A 17,956-nucleotide genomic window follows, 5' to 3' on the forward strand; every position below is an offset into this window, starting at 1 on the left:
CACTTAAATTGGTTGGTTGTACTTAAGTGTTTAGTGTCTTTTAATGTGTTTTTAGTGTTTTTCTGTGCAGGTCACGAGTTGAGGTGATGAAGTGATTTTCTATCATTTTAGGTTGTTTTTGGTGCATTATTTGCAAGAATAGAGAATTGTGGATTCATCACGACTTGGGATTTTGTGGGTACATCTTCTACAAACCTTCACGAGAACACACTCGTCCACTAGAGCTATCTAGGGGTTTAAAGGGCTTGTTGCATGTGCTAAATGCAACCGTGATCACCTACGGAAGTGGTACTAGAGCGAGGAAGGACATGCACGCGAGAACGAGCTGAAAAACGAAGAATTGGGCTGCCAGTGGCAGACAGTAGAGCGCCCGCGCTAACCTCTAGCGCGCCCGCGCTACCTACTGCTGCCACTAGCGCGCCTGCGCTAGTTTAGCGCGGCCGCGCCCTCCAGAAGTGTCCGGGCCGATTTTTACAGCTTTTCTGATGGATTTTCGCAGCGGACGAGGCCCGGTTGACTTAGTCAAAGCATTTTAATTTCTCAAGTGTAAAAACCCTAGCCTCGAAGTAGTTAGAATATCGGAACAATTTCATAGTTAGTTTTCTTTTGTAATCAAGCACATTATCGGTTTTGTATTGGATCGTTCTTCGCGAGGAAGTGACAGTTTCGAGCGAGATCGTGAACATCAATTCTGTAACGTTGTGATCTTTATTATTAATTCAAGTATTTTTATTCCGCTTAATTCTCGTAGTTTATTTATCATGTTTTCATTAGAACCCATGATGTCGATTAGTTCGATTATGAACTAACCGCCTTCATGGGATTCTAATGGACTTATCGATGTAGTCTAGCGAAGAATATTACTTGTTTGATTGTGTGACGTACGTTGATATCTTTGCATGAGCCGTGCTTATTCTTCTTAGAAGCGTAGCTAACTTCTGAGTTGTTTGTTAATTCTTTCTGAAGCGAGAGTGGATGATTGAATTTAGAACTAAGCCATGTAAACATAGGATTATGTGAATGAAACATAATTTGTGGTAGACTTGAACTATTTTTATCACCCTGTGTAATCACGATAGACGACTTGCTATTAAACCTCTCTGCTTACACTACCGCTATAGAGATATAGGGTCTGAGCTTTGTTGGTGTCCATGAGATTTCTATCTTTATTGTGGATTTTGATTGGTATGATATGTGTGCAACGAGAGTTGGCATGTATTACTTTCGTGTTGTCTGATTAGGATCAACAGTCGCATGTTAATCAGTAATTTAAATTCTAGATGAATTCGATAATGAAGTTAGAATCCCATGTGTTTTCCTATTCTGAATTTGATTAGTAATTTTAGTTATTAGTATAAAAGAAACCATCCTTGTTAATTGTCTTGGCAGTGAAAATTGATCATACATTGTTGCATAGGTGCATATTCTTAATTCACCAGTCTCTGTGGGAACGAACAAATATATTACTTATGATCACGTGCGCTTGCGTGTAGATTTCTGCGAACAGTAGTTTAACTATATAATTCGACATCACTCACTCTATTAGTCTAAACACCATATTTTGTAAGGTATATCACTTACTTATTTACGGGTGCACATCTTCTTTCTCGAATCCTTACCAGCTTATATAATGGTGTATCAAGGATTTTCATTGAAGTTATATATCAAGCGAATAAACTCTATGAATTCGAGGTTTTAACAGGGCTATTCTACCCCTCAGTAATGGGTCCATTTTAGAGATGATATCTGAGTTGTATCCCAAACTATTTCATATTCCTTAAATTTCACAACAAGATATTATTATAGGCTTTTCTGAGTAAGCATGAATATATCCACTCTTGTACACATATTTTCTAAATTGGAGGTTTATATTAATATAATATAAAATTGGTGACTTTTTTCTTTGAGTATATTGATATTTGTTCATTTCGTAGTAAAGAGAACTTATATATTAATTAATTCTATCAGACCTAGGTCAATTTTTTACAATTTTAAAAGCTAAGAATAGTGTGTGTGTGTGTGTGCGCGCGCGCGCGCGAGCATTTAAATTTTAATATTAGTAGTCAAAATATGCCCGAGTTTCAAAATACTGGCTCTGTTTTAAAATCTTGAAACTGGTGGTCATAGTTTATACTAAATTTTAATAAGATAACTTTATTTTGATAATTTAATATATATGAAAATAAAATTTTTTAATTAAATATGAAATTTATAGTATAGTTAAAAATTTAAAAAAAAATAATATTAATAACGCATACATACATAAATATTTATTGAAATTAAAAAAAATCAAATTTTATTTAGTGTTTTACAAGGAAATAATTTGAATTAAGCAATTCAAACTCAACCTCATAAGATATCCTGAACTTAACTAAAACTCGTTTGAAATGCAAAAAAGTTCTAAACTCGGACTAGTTGATTTCAGATCCAAATTCGCCTCCAAGTCAATAATTTACTTTTCTTGTTTTTTATATTTTTTTGTGTTTACATTCCATCAAGATTTTTCTTTAGATGTTAACATGTTATTTATTTGCTTACATTTTCATAATTGAAAATATATTGCATCATAGCTATTATTCAAAATTCAATATATATCAGGATTATTAAGTTTTAAATTTCAACCATTCTTTTAAATTTTGATGCTAATATTTGTCCATTATTTTAAAATTTTCGACCATAACCACCACTTTAAAGTCAAAGTAGACTTCAGTAACCAAAATGCAATTCACTCTAAACTTATTCACATTATAAGTTTTTTAAGTCTTTATTGTGGAAGATATATACTTGTAGGTATTTTAAAATGTGTCATTCCCTGAGTTCTTTTTTCTTAACACAATATCCGGAAGGTCCGAAATAATCATCACGATTAACAGGCAATACAAAATCATCCATACATGCAAATCATATAATCAATATGATTTTCTTCTTCTCCACCTATTAAAAACATGGAGCATGGCACTTCTCTACCTAACCAAGATATGGATATGGAGCAAGGTATATATATTTTCATTATATTATGTATTCACTGTGGATTTGTATTATGCATTATTCTGTATATATTCTTTGGAATCGTTCAATTGTGTACACAAAAATTTCATGCGTACATGAAAAACCAGCATAATCAGATGATTCTTACAGGATCGGATAGTAGTAAAACAACCTACACACAAATCATATTAGCCTCTACACTCGGCTTAATCATTGCTGCAGCACTGCATTTACGTCTTAAAAAGGCCAGAAATTCAAGGATTGTCCCTTTGATAAGAGTTGCAGACAACGGGCAACCTGTTAAACTTGAAAGGTTCTCCCATTATGTTGGTAATAATTGTTGCTTGTGGAAGCTGTTTAAATCAAATGTGTATACTACAAATGATAATGTGTGTGTGCATATACAAATTCTCACGCCTAAACTGGTGCAGCTAGGCAATTGGGGTTTGCTGATAAAAGGGAATGTCCACACCTGTGCAAGTTAGCTTCTGAGTATTTGAAAAAATCTGAAGGAATTGAGGAGAATATCTATGCGTTCTTTGCTGATAACCTAGAAGTTGATTCCTTGTTTGTAAAGCTTGTTGAGGAATTTGAAAGATGCATCCTTAGTTACTTTGCTTTTCATTGGAGGCATGCTCATACTATGATCAGTCAGGTAATGAAGATTTATATTTATACCATTATTTATGGAAAATGTTTTCTATCCGTCTAAATTTATATCCCCACACATATAGGTGTTGGGTTCTGATTCAGAGCCCAAGAAGAAGCTCAAGCACATCGTCATGGCAGCAACTAGGTGAAAATTTTCTTCTTGTCCTTATTATGATATATTGTCATGTGGTTATTCAAGATAGTAAACAAAACAAAAACGCATAAACAAAGCAAGACCAGACTGAAAGAACTTTACAAACAAATATCGTCAAATAACCTTAACAAGTGAAATGACAACTTAAAATTTTATACAAAAACCCATACGATTACTGTTATCATTTCCAATACTCTTATTCCTTTTTTGACTGATACAGGGAACAGAGGTTCGAGAGGGTAACAAAGAATCTAAAAGTGGCAAGAGTATTTACCACATTGGTGGAGGAGATGAAAGCAATTGGACTTGCAGCTGCCGATGATTCACAATGCACGGATGTAATGGTTCCAATGGCCCATAAAGACAGGAGTCCTGTCCTTCTCTTTATGGGTGGTGGAATGGGTGCAGGGAAAAGTACTGTCCTGAAGGAAATTCTAAAGGAGTAATAATTTTACTCAAAAGATGATTTTACTATGATAAAATAATCTTAAGTGTTAAAAATTTAGCTTTGATAGAGTTTCAAAGAACCACACTAAATATGAACTCTTAGTAAAGTCCATATTTTTCTGAATGAACTCAGACCATTCTGGGCAGGAGCAGCAGGGAATGCTGTTGTAATAGAGGCAGATGCTTTCAAAGAATCTGATGTTATTTATAGAGCACTTAGCTCTAGGGGTCATCACGACATGCTTCAAACAGCTGAACTGGTATGTGATGTTTCTCCATTCCTAAACTAGTAAAAGCAAAACATTTGAATACACATGATTTTGCCTTCTTGAATTCTCAAATTTAGTGCTCTCTAGATATGTTACACTTACTAGTATTTTTTATTTTGATAAATAGCTATTATATTACATTAGCGTAAAAGCTACCAACAACTTAGATCTCAATAACAAGCTAGAATCTTCTCCTAAGCAAGTGCATGTAGATTGAAATCACATTGTTGTCTTTCTAAGATCTGGGCATCATGAACTATGCAATGCACGTGGCATCTACAAGAAAAATAGAATATAAAAGCATGAAAGAATGTCAATTTCCTTGTCACACAATCAAGGATAAAGAACTGAACTTTAGTCTTCTGGCTATACTGATGAGAAAGCCAAATTTGTAACAAATATATGTATAAATGTCCTAATTACCTTCGAAAACCACTATTACTATTTAGACTAAAGTTACCATGCTTTTGAGAAACATGTTTTTTATGCTTTGATTGCATGGAATTGGAAACTTGCAAATGGGATCAAACCAATAAATGTAAATTTATGCATACTTTTTTTCAGTTTTGATATGCATGCATCGTCAAAACTTGCTAGCTAAAAGAAAAATGCAAGGTAAATAATAATAATTTTAACCATCTCTAACCTAAATACGATTATCTAAACAAATACATAAATATGAATGTTGATATACAAATGTTATAAAGTTATTTCTCATAAATAGGTTATGAACTTCACATTTCATAATACTTTTGGCTCAATAACTACATGCTTAAATCCCTGAGTGGCAAAAAGAAAAAATCCCTGAGTGGCGAGATAATATCACTTAAGAAATCGCATGGTCTGCGACAAAACAAGTGACTTTCAAAGTGTTAAAAATCACTTGATTGCCCTTAAAAAAAGCATTTGATTGCTTTGTCACTTTGTCATTTCAAATTTTTAGAAAATTTTCATTGAATTTCTTTTAATTTGCAATTGCCTATAACTTTTCCACTTACAGTTTACTTTAGGAAAATGACATTAATAATATTGTCCATATATAAATTTTACAATAAATAAGAAACTTTCAAACAGGTGCACCAATCATCTACAGACGCTGCATCATCTCTCCTAGTCACAGCACTTAATGAAGGGCGGGATGTAATCATGGACGGCACTCTCTCCTGGGTCCCCTTCGTTGTACAAACAATTACAATGGCAAGGAATGTTCATCGTCGCCGTTATAGAATGGGAGTTGGTTACAAGGCTGAAAATGGAGTTGTAACTGAAAACTATTGGGAACATTGTAATGAAGAAGTAGAACAAGATGGAACTAAGAAGAGAAGACCATACAGGATAGAGCTAGTTGGCGTGGTTTGTGATGCTTACATGGCTGTAGTTAGAGGCATACGGTATGTACACTAAAATGTTTTTTTCTAATTCTTATAATATTCAAACCTTGTTAAGATCTAGTTTATATATGATAACAAATGTATGATTCTCAAAAACTTATTGATGATACATTATAAAAACAACAGCTCTAAAGGTGCCTATAATCCTTTCTAAAAATTGTCAACCAGACAAATTTAATTATTCACACACACACCTTAGGTTTGATCACATTACCCCATGGTACTGACTAGGCTCATACTAAGGGATCAGTTCAAATATCTTGGGAAAAATTGTTACCATTGACCTCTTACGCATCAAGATGACAAAATCTCATAACAAAAATAAAGATGAACCCTATACCTTTTTCTTTGTATATGTTTCTCATGCTTTTAAAAAAAGATTTTGCCCTTTTACAGGAGAGCTATCATGTGTAAAAGAGCTGTGAGGGTAAAATCACAATTAACCTCACATAAAAGATTTGCAAGCGCATTTACAACATACTGTAACCTAGTTGATTTTGCAAGATTGTACTGCACCAACGCCTTGGAAGGTCCACCAAAGGTATATCCAACCCTCCCTATAGCAAAAACTTTCCTAGGACTTGTCTAAACTTTTTATTATATTTAAATTCAAAATTTGATGAATATACACTCCATCATTCTGAAGTTAGACTTGATACACACACACACACACACACACACACACACACATATATATATATATATATAATTGTAATAAAGATTTTTTCTCTGAGGTATAAGACTAGAAAAAGCCTTGTCATGTTCAAGAAGCATTAATCTATTTTTTCAACTTCAAGACTTTTATGAAAAAGTAATTTACAGATGTACATCAGTTAGTTGGCAAGTGTCATCTTTATGTAATAGTCATTTAGTATTTTTCAAAACAAAAGACACCTCTTTTATATATGATAAAATAGATGTAGTATGTGCAAAAAAGGCAATATATATGCAAGACTAATTTGTAATCCCCCCCCCCCTCCATATCGGCAAAGGTTCATAAAAAATTTGAATAAGGGGAAATTTTTTTTATGAAAGTCTATGGTTTTAACTAAGAAGGATGCTAGACTAATGTATATTATGTGTATGAAGTTGATAGGATGGAAGGACAAAGAAAGAAATTTATTGGTTGATCCAGAGGAGATACATTGTTTAAAAACAATCGGGATGTTGAATGAATCAGCAGACTCCATATATGAGCTCTATAAGGCCACCCATGCTCTCAAGGAAGGTGCTATCTGGAAAGACATTGTGCTTTCACCTTCAAGAATGCTCATTCAGCGAGAGCTTAAGTTTTCAATCCAAAAAGTTGAAAGCATGAAAGATTAGAAGACTCAATTTTTTTTATTTTGTCAAGAACACTTGAATTCTTGATAGTGTCCAAAGTAATTACTTTTCCTCCCAAAACTGTACTAAAACGTTTCTAGGATTTTGTAGAGTAGTGATGGAGCCAAATATTTGTTAGCGCTCCAAAAACATTACTCGACTGTATTTAACAATAACTCACACAAAAATGAAAAGAAAGAAAGAAAGAGCTTCACCTGCTCAAACGTGTACGAAATAAAAAGTTAACATCGTTAGACATGAAATTTTGTTCAATCATATAATTATCATAGAAATCTTTGAACATATGATTTGCAAACGCTAAGTCTATACGACATATACTATGAGCAATTGTATATTCGTAGTACTGAAAAAACAAAACCCTCCTGAAAATGTACAATGACATACTGTACAAACACATGATGTGTAACGAAGAAGCTTAGCTTTGCATGTTTATAGGTGGTGTGTTAATAAGATTAGCATCACAAAAACCAAATCAAAATCAAGAAAAGAAAACTTAATATTGTATCATATCTGCCTACTAACTGGTGCTAAAGGATTAAAGAATAATTGTAATATGATTATCTACGGCTTGGATTAAATGGAGACCAAAATATAATGAGAAACAATAAAAACTATTGATTGTTCAACCCACTAAACATAGCAATTTATGATATGACATTTATAAGGAAGGTTCAAAATAAGTAAGGTTCAACACATTTATGGACTATGATGTTGAACATTAGTATTTCATATGTTCAATCTTAGCGGTTCTTATTGTTCTTCATCTTATTCAGTTCTTCATTTAAACAATCCTAGTTTACGTATACCAAATATAGATAATAACATTCAACACAATCCCAAAACAGAAGCAACCAATTTTTAAATTTCCATAACCCATAGATGTAATGGCATATAAAAGGTAATAAACATATTCTAGTTATAGATAAAATCACAATAAACTATTCCAGAAAATCTTTAAACTGAAAAAGGTTAAAACCGACAAAAAGTAAAAAAGGTTGTGTCTCCTTTTCGAACTAGAATAGTTCTTACCAAAATGAAAACCAATTTATGGAAATAGCTTCCTTTGCCCTTGCTGTCATTGTATGCTCCACAATACTTTTGATCAATTTAAATAAATTCTATGAAACCTTTCAGTACACCATATATGCCATATAAAGTAACATCACTTGTATAGGCCATATATCGAGTTTTTCATGACAGATTTGGGACCAACATTCTTGGATGGTTATGCTCATTTTCATAAGTAATAGTTAGCATCGATGGCTCTTCCAAGCACCTCTCCACTTTTTTCCTTGCAGGGCAATTCCTCATGCTGGTACATTTATAGTAAGCTCTGCATATGTCAAATAAAGATTTATCATAAAACTAGTCACATGAAACATAGGTACATGTCGGTTTAGTAAGAATAGAGCATAAGAAGACTTATAGGTAGCATGAGTGGAAAGGTGCAAATAGAATTTGTTAAGACCTAGAACCAGAAGAGGAGCCACTCATACGCGAGCATATGCAGTGGCCCACTCTGAACTCTTAACAAGTACCTTTGTATATGTATATATATGTTGATTCGTCTGCTTCTCTAGTATGACAACGAGTTGTTAGCATATCACGTCCTACGCTAAGCAATAAATATCTAAATATTATCTATACAGATTTACAAAACAAATGTTGGGAACAGTGATTGTGGATTTTTTTTCCTTTTTCTTGCTAATTTTGCCTACCCTGACTTGTGATCATCCTCCACTGCATAGCACTAAGGGAAAGAATGATTTTACAACCGCAAATAAATTATAATGTGTTTTAGTTCTACTTTTTAATGCTTTGTTGTGTCAGCTAAACATATAGCAACATAAATTCAATTGGATTTACAGAATGTGGTCCTCGATATGTGTCATCGTGATGCAAAACAGAGTAAGTAGAAAGAATGTCTCCCCTTAATGGGAAAACTGCATGCTGAAATGTTTTTCATGTTTAAGGTTTCTTACATTAGAGCCACTATTCTTACTTGCATTTAAGGATATAAATAAACATTGAACTCCTATAAAACCAATGACATACAATTTTTAATACCTCAATATTATGCCAAAAATTTACATCAGTGACATATTGACCAACAAAATAAACACACAATAGATCATAGTTCCATGTAGAGTTACTATAATCCTACAAAATAGAATGTCGAATGTACCTAGGATGAGGACTGCCTTTGACTGGCTTTTGCCCATATTTTCTCCATGAATACTCATCACCAGGGATGTTTGCAAGCCTAGGGCTGGTAGCAGGTACTTTGATTGATCTTCTTATTTTATGCTTTCTGTTAAAAAAAGAGGGAAATAGAGTATCAATTGAAGAATGTGAGTTATAAGAAATAGAGTATATGTAATTACAAACCTGTTCTTTGAGCAGTGGCATCTACCACCCTCTCCTCTTGCAGGGCAACTCCGTTTATGCTGATATGATCCCTGATCAAGAGAGCGGGTTTCGCCAATTAAACGAAATGCAGTTCCATCCAAATTAGTCGCACTGCCACTGCCGTTCAATGAAGACATAAAGGACCTGGTGGATGACATAGAATTTGAAGGTGTACATGTAGCTTTTTCAAAATTCAGGTTGATACAACTGGTGCTATTGCTCTTCTGAAAAATGCTTGCAGTTGGTTGTTTTAGCTGTTGGTGCTGTTGAAATTTTTGCTGGAGCGGGTGTAAATGAAATTGATAGTTTGATTGTTGTGGTGTCTGTTGGACGATCTGAGTTGTGGGTTTCAAACTTGAACTCGATTCTAGAGACAACTTTTCAGAATTAAAATTATTCTTAGCATTTGTACCCATACCATGAGTTGAAATATCACCAGAATTAGTTGGAGGAAGCTGGTACGCTGTAGGTTGATAATTAATTCCAATAATAGGGTTGTCTAACAATATGTTTCGGGGACAAGGGGTTTGAAGGTTCTTGGACTTTCTCGCCCTTGCATGACCCAAACCAACATCAAGAATAGACACAACTTTCTTGAACTTAGCCACAGATTCCTCAGTTTTCACAGATAAGTTTCCATATTCAATCTGATCTTTAGTCTTGGAAATGAGATCCAATACACTATGGCAACTCTCTACTGCACTTTTGCTAGCCTCTTCAATTCCCATATCTGACAATCTTGAGGCAGAATTGGAAAAACAAAAACAAATTATACGAATAGCCAAACAAGCCTTGAACCAAATCAAATCATAAACAACAACCAAAAATCGAGGCGATCTAGGATGGGCCACAAGGACATGTATCTCATAATCAAAATATTGTTTATTTACCTTAGAAATTTTGTTAAATAAAAACATAAGACCCCACAAAAATAAAAAAAAATTAATCTGTGTCCATAAAAAATAATCCCTAAGATGCCTTGACCAAAAACACCCCTCTTCTAAATTCGTTGCTCCACAAATGATCATCACATATCAAACTAGCAGCACACAAACCCAAATAGTAAAAAAAAATCAAATCTTGACATATAAACTTGCAAAGAACACATTCGATTATAATCTCACATAACTCAATTAAATTAAGAATCACCTTGAAAAACAAACATGTTATTGGAGATCATAAAAATCACTAAAAATGACAAGAACGAAAATTGATCAAGAAAATCAAAACAAAGAACATACCTTTTTTGAAGAGCCATGAGTGCGGTGAAGTACTAGATTGTTGAATCAAAAAAGGGATGAATGAGAGACCTTGTTGTGACACAACCAAAATATATGTAATATTTATATTATAAAAAACACAATGAAAAATCTAAATGGGATGTAGTGCTTTACAATGAAAGCAGATATTCTACATATTAGAATGTTACATTAAAATTAATGGTATCCAGCTGGGTATAAAATATTTGAGTAGTAAAAGACAAAAGAAAGAAAGATTGCTTTGCATTAGAAATTAAAAATAGGGTGATGTATAGAGGAGTTTAGAGCAGAAACTGACTGATATATCACTGCCACTGATTTCAATATGTGGTCCCATACGTTTGAAATGTGGACCCACAAATGAAAAATACTCTATTGTAGAGATTATGGAGTGCCCCTATAAAATCCCGTATATATAGCGAAGATTTAGTTTTAATTAGGATGAGACAAGTGGCAGCAGTATATGTCATGTTGTCATCTGCTTATAAATGCATGCATGTAAATGTAATATATGTGTAGATAAATAATATTTAACTAGCATATAAGCCCATGTAAGGCATGAGCCTATATATATATATATATGAGCCTGTTTGGGAACAAGAAGCAAATTCTGCTTCTGGCTTCTACTTTTTTTGACCCGTTTGTGTAATGAAGTGGAAGCACTTTTAAGAAGCTGTGAATGCTAGCTTCTCTCTCACAGCTTTTGCTTTTTTTCCAAACACTTTATTAACTTATTTACTTCTCACTTCTCCACTTCTTTACTTTAAGCAAGAAGACACTTTTTTTATACTTGGCCAAACGGCCGCTATATATATAGGATCAAATAAAAACTTTTTTAAGTTACAAACTTACAAACTTTTTTTTTTGAATTTCTTTTATTCTCCCATTGTGTTAATCCTTAGTTATAGAAAGTATCCATGTTGAAAATTCTTGAAAAAACATCACAATTTTTAAAAATAACGCATAAATAAATCGTGCATTCAACACATTTGTAACTGGGGTTCAACATCGGGTGTAGAACATTAATTATCATTATGTTGAATATATCTATAAAGATGCTTAAACTATACCTCTGGGGTTTGGGTAGGGTCTGTAAACATAAATATTAGTTACATAATACGTTTAACTTAGTTCTTACATTGAAAAATTAGTTATCGTACTTCTCCAACACAATTTTAATCGATGTTCAACAAAATATGTTAAAAAATGTTGAACTCAAATTATATATGTGTTGAACACATAAAGTTTGTAGGTTTGTAAGTTTGTACAAGAACCCACCCCTAAAAACACACACACACACACACTAAAATAACTTTTTACATGGGTAAATATATTGATTTAATTTTATAATTGAAAATACAATAATTGAAAATATTTCAATTTTTTTATAATTTTTATAAGATTTCATATTGTTTCAATGGTAATAAAATATATTTCATATGATTTGATTTTATACAAAATTGATTAATTTTTATACTATAAAATCATATGATTATATTTAATTATTAAAATATTAGTTTAATTTTAAGTGACATGAAACAATTTTTTTCGGATTAAATAGTTGGGTATAAAATATAATTTTATTTTAACAGGATAGTTCATGTAAACATAATCACAATATACTAAACCAAGCGTATATTTAGCATAACTCGCCTTAGTGACGGATCTAGAGGGGTGTTCAAGGGCAAAAGCACCCTAGACTCCTCAACATTTTTCTTAATTATATTATGAATTAAAATATTTTACTTAGGTCGCCTTCAAAAATTTTAGCACACCTTACTAAAATTTCTTTTTCAGCTATATTTGTCAAGAATATGTCAATAATGATGATGAGTCAAAACAATTAGTGTATCTTTACTTATATTTGAATATAGCTGATCGACAAATACTATGTCTGTTTTTTGTAATAGTTAATTCTTAATCGTAGAAATTTAAATAGTGGTGATTTGTCAACCTATTGTCACGAGGAGATAAAGGGTATCCGGTCGCCAGGTTAAAATGTTAGAAATTTCTATAAAAATTTTTATGACCTTGAATGGGGATATTGTCGTGCCACGGCTCATGGTCTACCATGTTGTATGCTTTGCTAATATCTAACTTTAACGCAACCTTCCCGTGACATGGCTCATGGTCCAGTTGATCCACTTGTTGCAGAAGCTCGGTGATTGCATCTTTTGCTGCAAAATAATATCAGTCTACCATGTTGTATGCTTTGCTAATATCTAACTTTAACGCAATCTTCCCAGATTGACTCCTTTTTTTCTCAAAACCTACCACAACATTGTCAGTGATACAACGAACTGACACAAATGCCGATTTTTTTTCATAAATTAAATCTGGGAGAACTCTTTTTAATCTGTTAGTAAAAACCTTGGCCACAATTTTGTACAAGACATTACAAAGTGCGACATGGCTTAAGGGTCTGTTTGGGAGTGCTCTTAAAAATTTCTGTGCTGGTAAAATAAGTGCTATTGTAGAAATCAGATAACTGTTTGGTAATTTTTTGATATTTAGTTATTTTGCGTTATAATATAAAAAAATAATGATTTTGGTGAGGTTTTATAATGAAATCTATAACAGCATTCTGCAAAAGCTGAAAAGCAACTTTTTCTAAAAACATGGGAGGACCTGCTTTTTCTAACAGCAGTTTTTCGGAAAAGTTGCTGTTCGGAAAAGCTGCTTTTAAATTTACCAAACAGTTTTTCACCTGTTTTTCAGCAAAAAGCTGTTGTTGCTGTCTGCAACAGCAACCCCAACAGTACCTAAAATCCTTAGAACAAAACGCATTTTCCTTTTTTGGGATTAAAACCACATTGGTATTATTTAAGTCATCTGGGAAAAGTCACCTAGAATAACCTTGCAACCAATTTGTGCTGCACTCAAATACTTCTTTGCCTACAACCTTATCCGGCCACTAGGCTATACTGCTAGAAATTTATATAAAGATCCTTATGACCTTCGGGAGGAAAAAGATTTATTTTGAATTTTTACATGGGTTGGATTATATAATGTCTATTAGTTATATCACTACAAGAAAAGTATTCTGGTCAAAAATAGCTGGTCGAAAAGAGTTGTTTTTGATTGTTAAATAGCCGCGGGTCAAAATTATTGGCGGAATTTAGCCGCTTTTCTTGTAGTGTATACAAAGGGGCAGGAGCTAGTGGTCGAGAATCATTGACTACGGCAGCTAGAAGAACTAACCCTACGTAAGATACCTTCAATATTGTGTTCCAACTCAGCCTTCAGACAATCATGATTGCAGCTTAATGATATGCTTACGGGGGATTCTTGCAGCAAGGACATCAATAAGTACTTGATCACTCTCTTGATTGCATCGACTTCGTGATGCCAACATTGAAGGAGCCAGTCGGGGTCCAGCGCAAGAAGATGATACATGCCTCTAAAGGGTACTCCAAATTGTTCGTGACTAAAAGAAAATAAAAATCTCCCAAGTCCCATCAATGAAGCCTGCAGAGGTTTTTTTTTGGGAATGAAAGCAAAAGGTTAACATATAAGTGAACCCGCGGTAGGTGTGACAGACAGTATGATTAGGATATTTAGCGAAAAGTTGACAGATAAATTCCTCCATCACCAACATATATAAATAGATAACATTCCCGATTTCCCGCAAACTTGCATGGTCATGAACTTGAGAATTTTCAGGGAAGTCGATGGACATTCAGAGATCGATGAATGAGCTGACAAGAAATATTCTGAAACAAAACAATATAACAGGCCTGGTAATACATTTGTCGACCAAGACTATTCTAACACAAAATGCAACCTCTTTAGTAGCTTGAGTAAGATGTAAGATCATAACTTGCCTATATGTTATCAGACAAGACTTCAACTTTCAACCATAAAAACAATCTTGCTTCACTATGTAGACTGCATTCGATACGCCTCTAACATTTTTAGTGTAGAATAAGAGAACATGATAACTTTAGTAACTTACTGAGTCAATGAAATAGTTAAATGCAACTTAATATTTAATAAACCACTCCAAGATGAAAGAACTGTCATACAACATAGAGGAAATAAAAGCGCCCAGAGATTTATTTTAAAAAATGTGGTTTATTTGGGCTGAATTTTATTGTTCTGGGTCCCTGTTATGATTCTGCTGCTTTCTTTTGTCAAAAATTTATAACTAATTGGGCTGGGCCAAGAAAATAGAAATCCAGGTAGGCCTTTTTACGCCGGACTTTATTTCATGGTCTGCATTTGTTTTTTACTTTTATTTCTCTCGATGGCGTTTCTTCCAATTGTTTAAACAAAGCCAAAAATAGGCATAAAAGAATTTATAACGCTAATTCATAATTTTAAGTACTTTATAAGCCGTTTCTCCAAAAAAAAAAGGTAATTTATAAGCCGAAAATGTATTTATTTTGTATTAAATGGATGTTATATGTTATAATAATAGTATTATGCGCTGAACAATCAAATATAGGAGTCGTTAGACCATAGGTCGCACGACGGAAAAATACTCACCATAAAGTCATAAACATATAAACATATTGAAGCACACTCCAAATTTTACTTCAAATGGATTTATATATTTGATAAATTTGACTCAAAAAAGTTATTCCATCACTCTCATTTTATTGTTTATATTTGAGTAAGAGTGTTTGACATATAATTTTCCAAATTATTAAAAAATCTTCTAAATAAAATAAATTTGAAAATACATACATGTCAGATAGTAAAAAGATCGTTATAATAAAACAGAGAAAGAAAGTAACTGCTTCCGATGTGCCATGATACACACTTACCATCAATTTTTAACGAGACATTAGATTTTTATCAGTTTCAATCCAACTAACGTGCATAAAATCTCTGTCAATTATAATAAAATAAAAATGATTATTAGTTTATGTCTGACGAACACATATAAAAAATGCTCTTTTCTATCGAAGCATGTTATTTACGTTACTTTTTGACATGTATTTTGAGAATTTTATAAAATATAATTTCATAATTTTTTTTAAAAATTTTTTCCTGAATAAAATTTTGACGTTTAAATTTTTATTCAAAAAAATTTAAAAAATATTAATCATAAATATTTAAAATACGTACAAATAATAAACGCATCACGCACTGATGGTACCATTTTCAAAATACCGCATACTCCTATTGGGCGTTTGTAATTCACTCTCCCGCTTGCCAATGATTAATACATGGAATTCGGAAAAGAACAAAAAGAGATGGTAAACGAGTAAATTACCCCTCCTCCTGGGTGTTGGCACGGCTGTCGGCAGGTGAGTGGGAGTAAGTTCGAAGCCAATTAAAAGTCTCGACATCATCACGTGACCCCTTGATTCATTATAGTATTCGTAAACAATGATTATACGAGACACCTGGACACAAAGTGTTCGCTGAGATTGGTGGGGGTGCTGCACCTTGTGTGATGCGCCCAAATTTAGACTTTGCGAGATCTCCCCACTAGCCCAAGTCGACCGACCCCCACCACCTCTGTTTCTTTCGTATGGTTGAGTGTTTTGTTTATTATTGTTAGACAGACATCTAGGCATGTTGTCTTTGGGTGATTGGTGTTGGGGTCGATTTGGATTGTCTTTTTTAATCGGCATTCACGTTGCGGAATTCGATTTGGATGTAGATATTTGTTTCTTTGTGATTCACTTGTTTTCGCAGTTTAGTGAGCGACTTCTTCGGATGCAATTGACTATATTCTTTCTCAATTGAAATTGACCGTATTATGAATTATGAATATATAACATTGGAATGAGGTTCATGCAAGCAATGAATGAAAGTTTTCCTTTTTAGTTTTTCGGATTTTGTTTTTCTTTTGAGTTTTATTTTTTAGATATCAAATTTTTTATCTGATTTTTGTAGGACTTTTCAACATGTACTTTGATTAGATGAAAGTTTTTTATATATGAAAGAAGCTCTTTCATCCTTTCGGTATTGTATTTCGGTACAATTCACTGACGTGAAAGTCTTATTACAAAAGAAAAACATTGGAATGAGATTCATGCAAGTAATGACATGTTTGATAAACAATGCGGAAGCTATTATAATTTGAGAAAAGACTTTTTAATGAAATATTTTTAACCTTCAAAAATATTGTAGAAATCGGTGAAAAACACTTTTTATCCTTTTACATGTAGAAGATATTCTCAAGAAAATCATATCATTTTTTACGGAAATTTCCTTCTAAAAGCAATTTCAACCATAAAAGACTGTAGCTAAAAAGTGAGTTGTCATGCTAAAAATGAAAAATATAGTTAATATCTTGAAAATATCACACTCCATTACTCCAACCATCGTCACCCTTTTTTCTTTTTTTTAATTATGAGTATGTTAGACTTCTTTTTTTCTCGTTTTAGATAATTTTATCATTTTATTGTATGTATGAACTTATTATATTCTTTTATTTGTTTTGTATTTTTTCAGGATACGCGAGTGGAAGAAAGAATAATAGCGGGACCTCTTATGGGTGTTTTTTTATCGAACGTTAAACCTTTGTTGTCTAAGTGTCCGCGGTCATCTATGAATGTCCGAGAATTAGATGGTAAACTTTCTTGAACGAAAGGAACTCTTGGCATAAGCTATTGTATTCCGATACAATTCATCACACCTGAAAGTATATTGTGACAAAAATAAGAAAAAAAACCTCGCCACCCTTTTTTTCATTAATTTAATTCAACCTCTTGTGAATGGTTATATTTGTCCAACCTCTAAAGCCCGGTAAGAATTATGTAGAAAGATTACACATCATTTATTAACGTATTGTACTGATATATTCTATTATAAAAATCTAAGTGGGTGTTTGGCCTGGGCTTTTAAGCCTGGCTTCTAGAGTTATAAGTTAGATTCACTTATTTGTACCGTTTGTGTAAAAAGTCAACAAGTACTTGTAAAAAATTAAAATACTAGCTTTGTTTCATAACTTCTATTTGTTCAAAACCATTTGTTACAAGTACTTATTCACACCATTTGTGTAAAACGTCAAGAAGTACTTATAAAAAACTGAGAATATTAGATTTTGTTTCATGACTTCTGCTTTTTTTTCAAACAATTTAATTA

The 17,956-nt window shown here is 32.9% G+C and overlaps 2 protein-coding genes across 2 annotated transcripts; one reads left to right on the forward strand and one right to left on the reverse strand.

Annotated features, from left to right (window-relative positions):
• The first annotated feature begins 2,945 nt into the window (after window positions 1–2,945).
• Window positions 2,946–7,442, forward strand: LOC108207435 (calmodulin calcium-dependent NAD kinase). Its single transcript, XM_017377882.2, has 9 exons — window positions 2,946–2,994; window positions 3,139–3,318; window positions 3,420–3,643; window positions 3,723–3,784; window positions 4,014–4,235; window positions 4,374–4,500; window positions 5,584–5,900; window positions 6,297–6,441; window positions 6,990–7,442. Exons 1-9 carry the CDS (start codon window positions 2,946–2,948, stop codon window positions 7,224–7,226), a joined length of 1,563 nt encoding a protein of 520 aa, XP_017233371.1. The 3' UTR covers window positions 7,227–7,442.
• A 784-nt stretch (window positions 7,443–8,226) lies between these two features.
• Window positions 8,227–12,242, reverse strand: LOC108207436 (probable WRKY transcription factor 21). The gene is made up of 3 exons (XM_017377883.2): window positions 9,633–12,242; window positions 9,430–9,555; window positions 8,227–8,577 (listed from the first exon to the last, which is right to left on the reverse strand). Exons 1-3 carry the CDS (start codon window positions 10,679–10,681, stop codon window positions 8,436–8,438), a joined length of 1,317 nt encoding a protein of 438 aa, XP_017233372.2. The 5' UTR covers window positions 10,682–12,242; the 3' UTR covers window positions 8,227–8,435.
• Window positions 12,243–17,956: the final 5,714 nt, after the last annotated feature.

The sequence above is a fragment of the Daucus carota genome, chromosome 2 (genome assembly GCF_001625215.2).
Source record: "Daucus carota subsp. sativus chromosome 2, DH1 v3.0, whole genome shotgun sequence".
Taxonomy (NCBI): Eukaryota; Viridiplantae; Streptophyta; class Magnoliopsida; order Apiales; family Apiaceae; genus Daucus; species Daucus carota.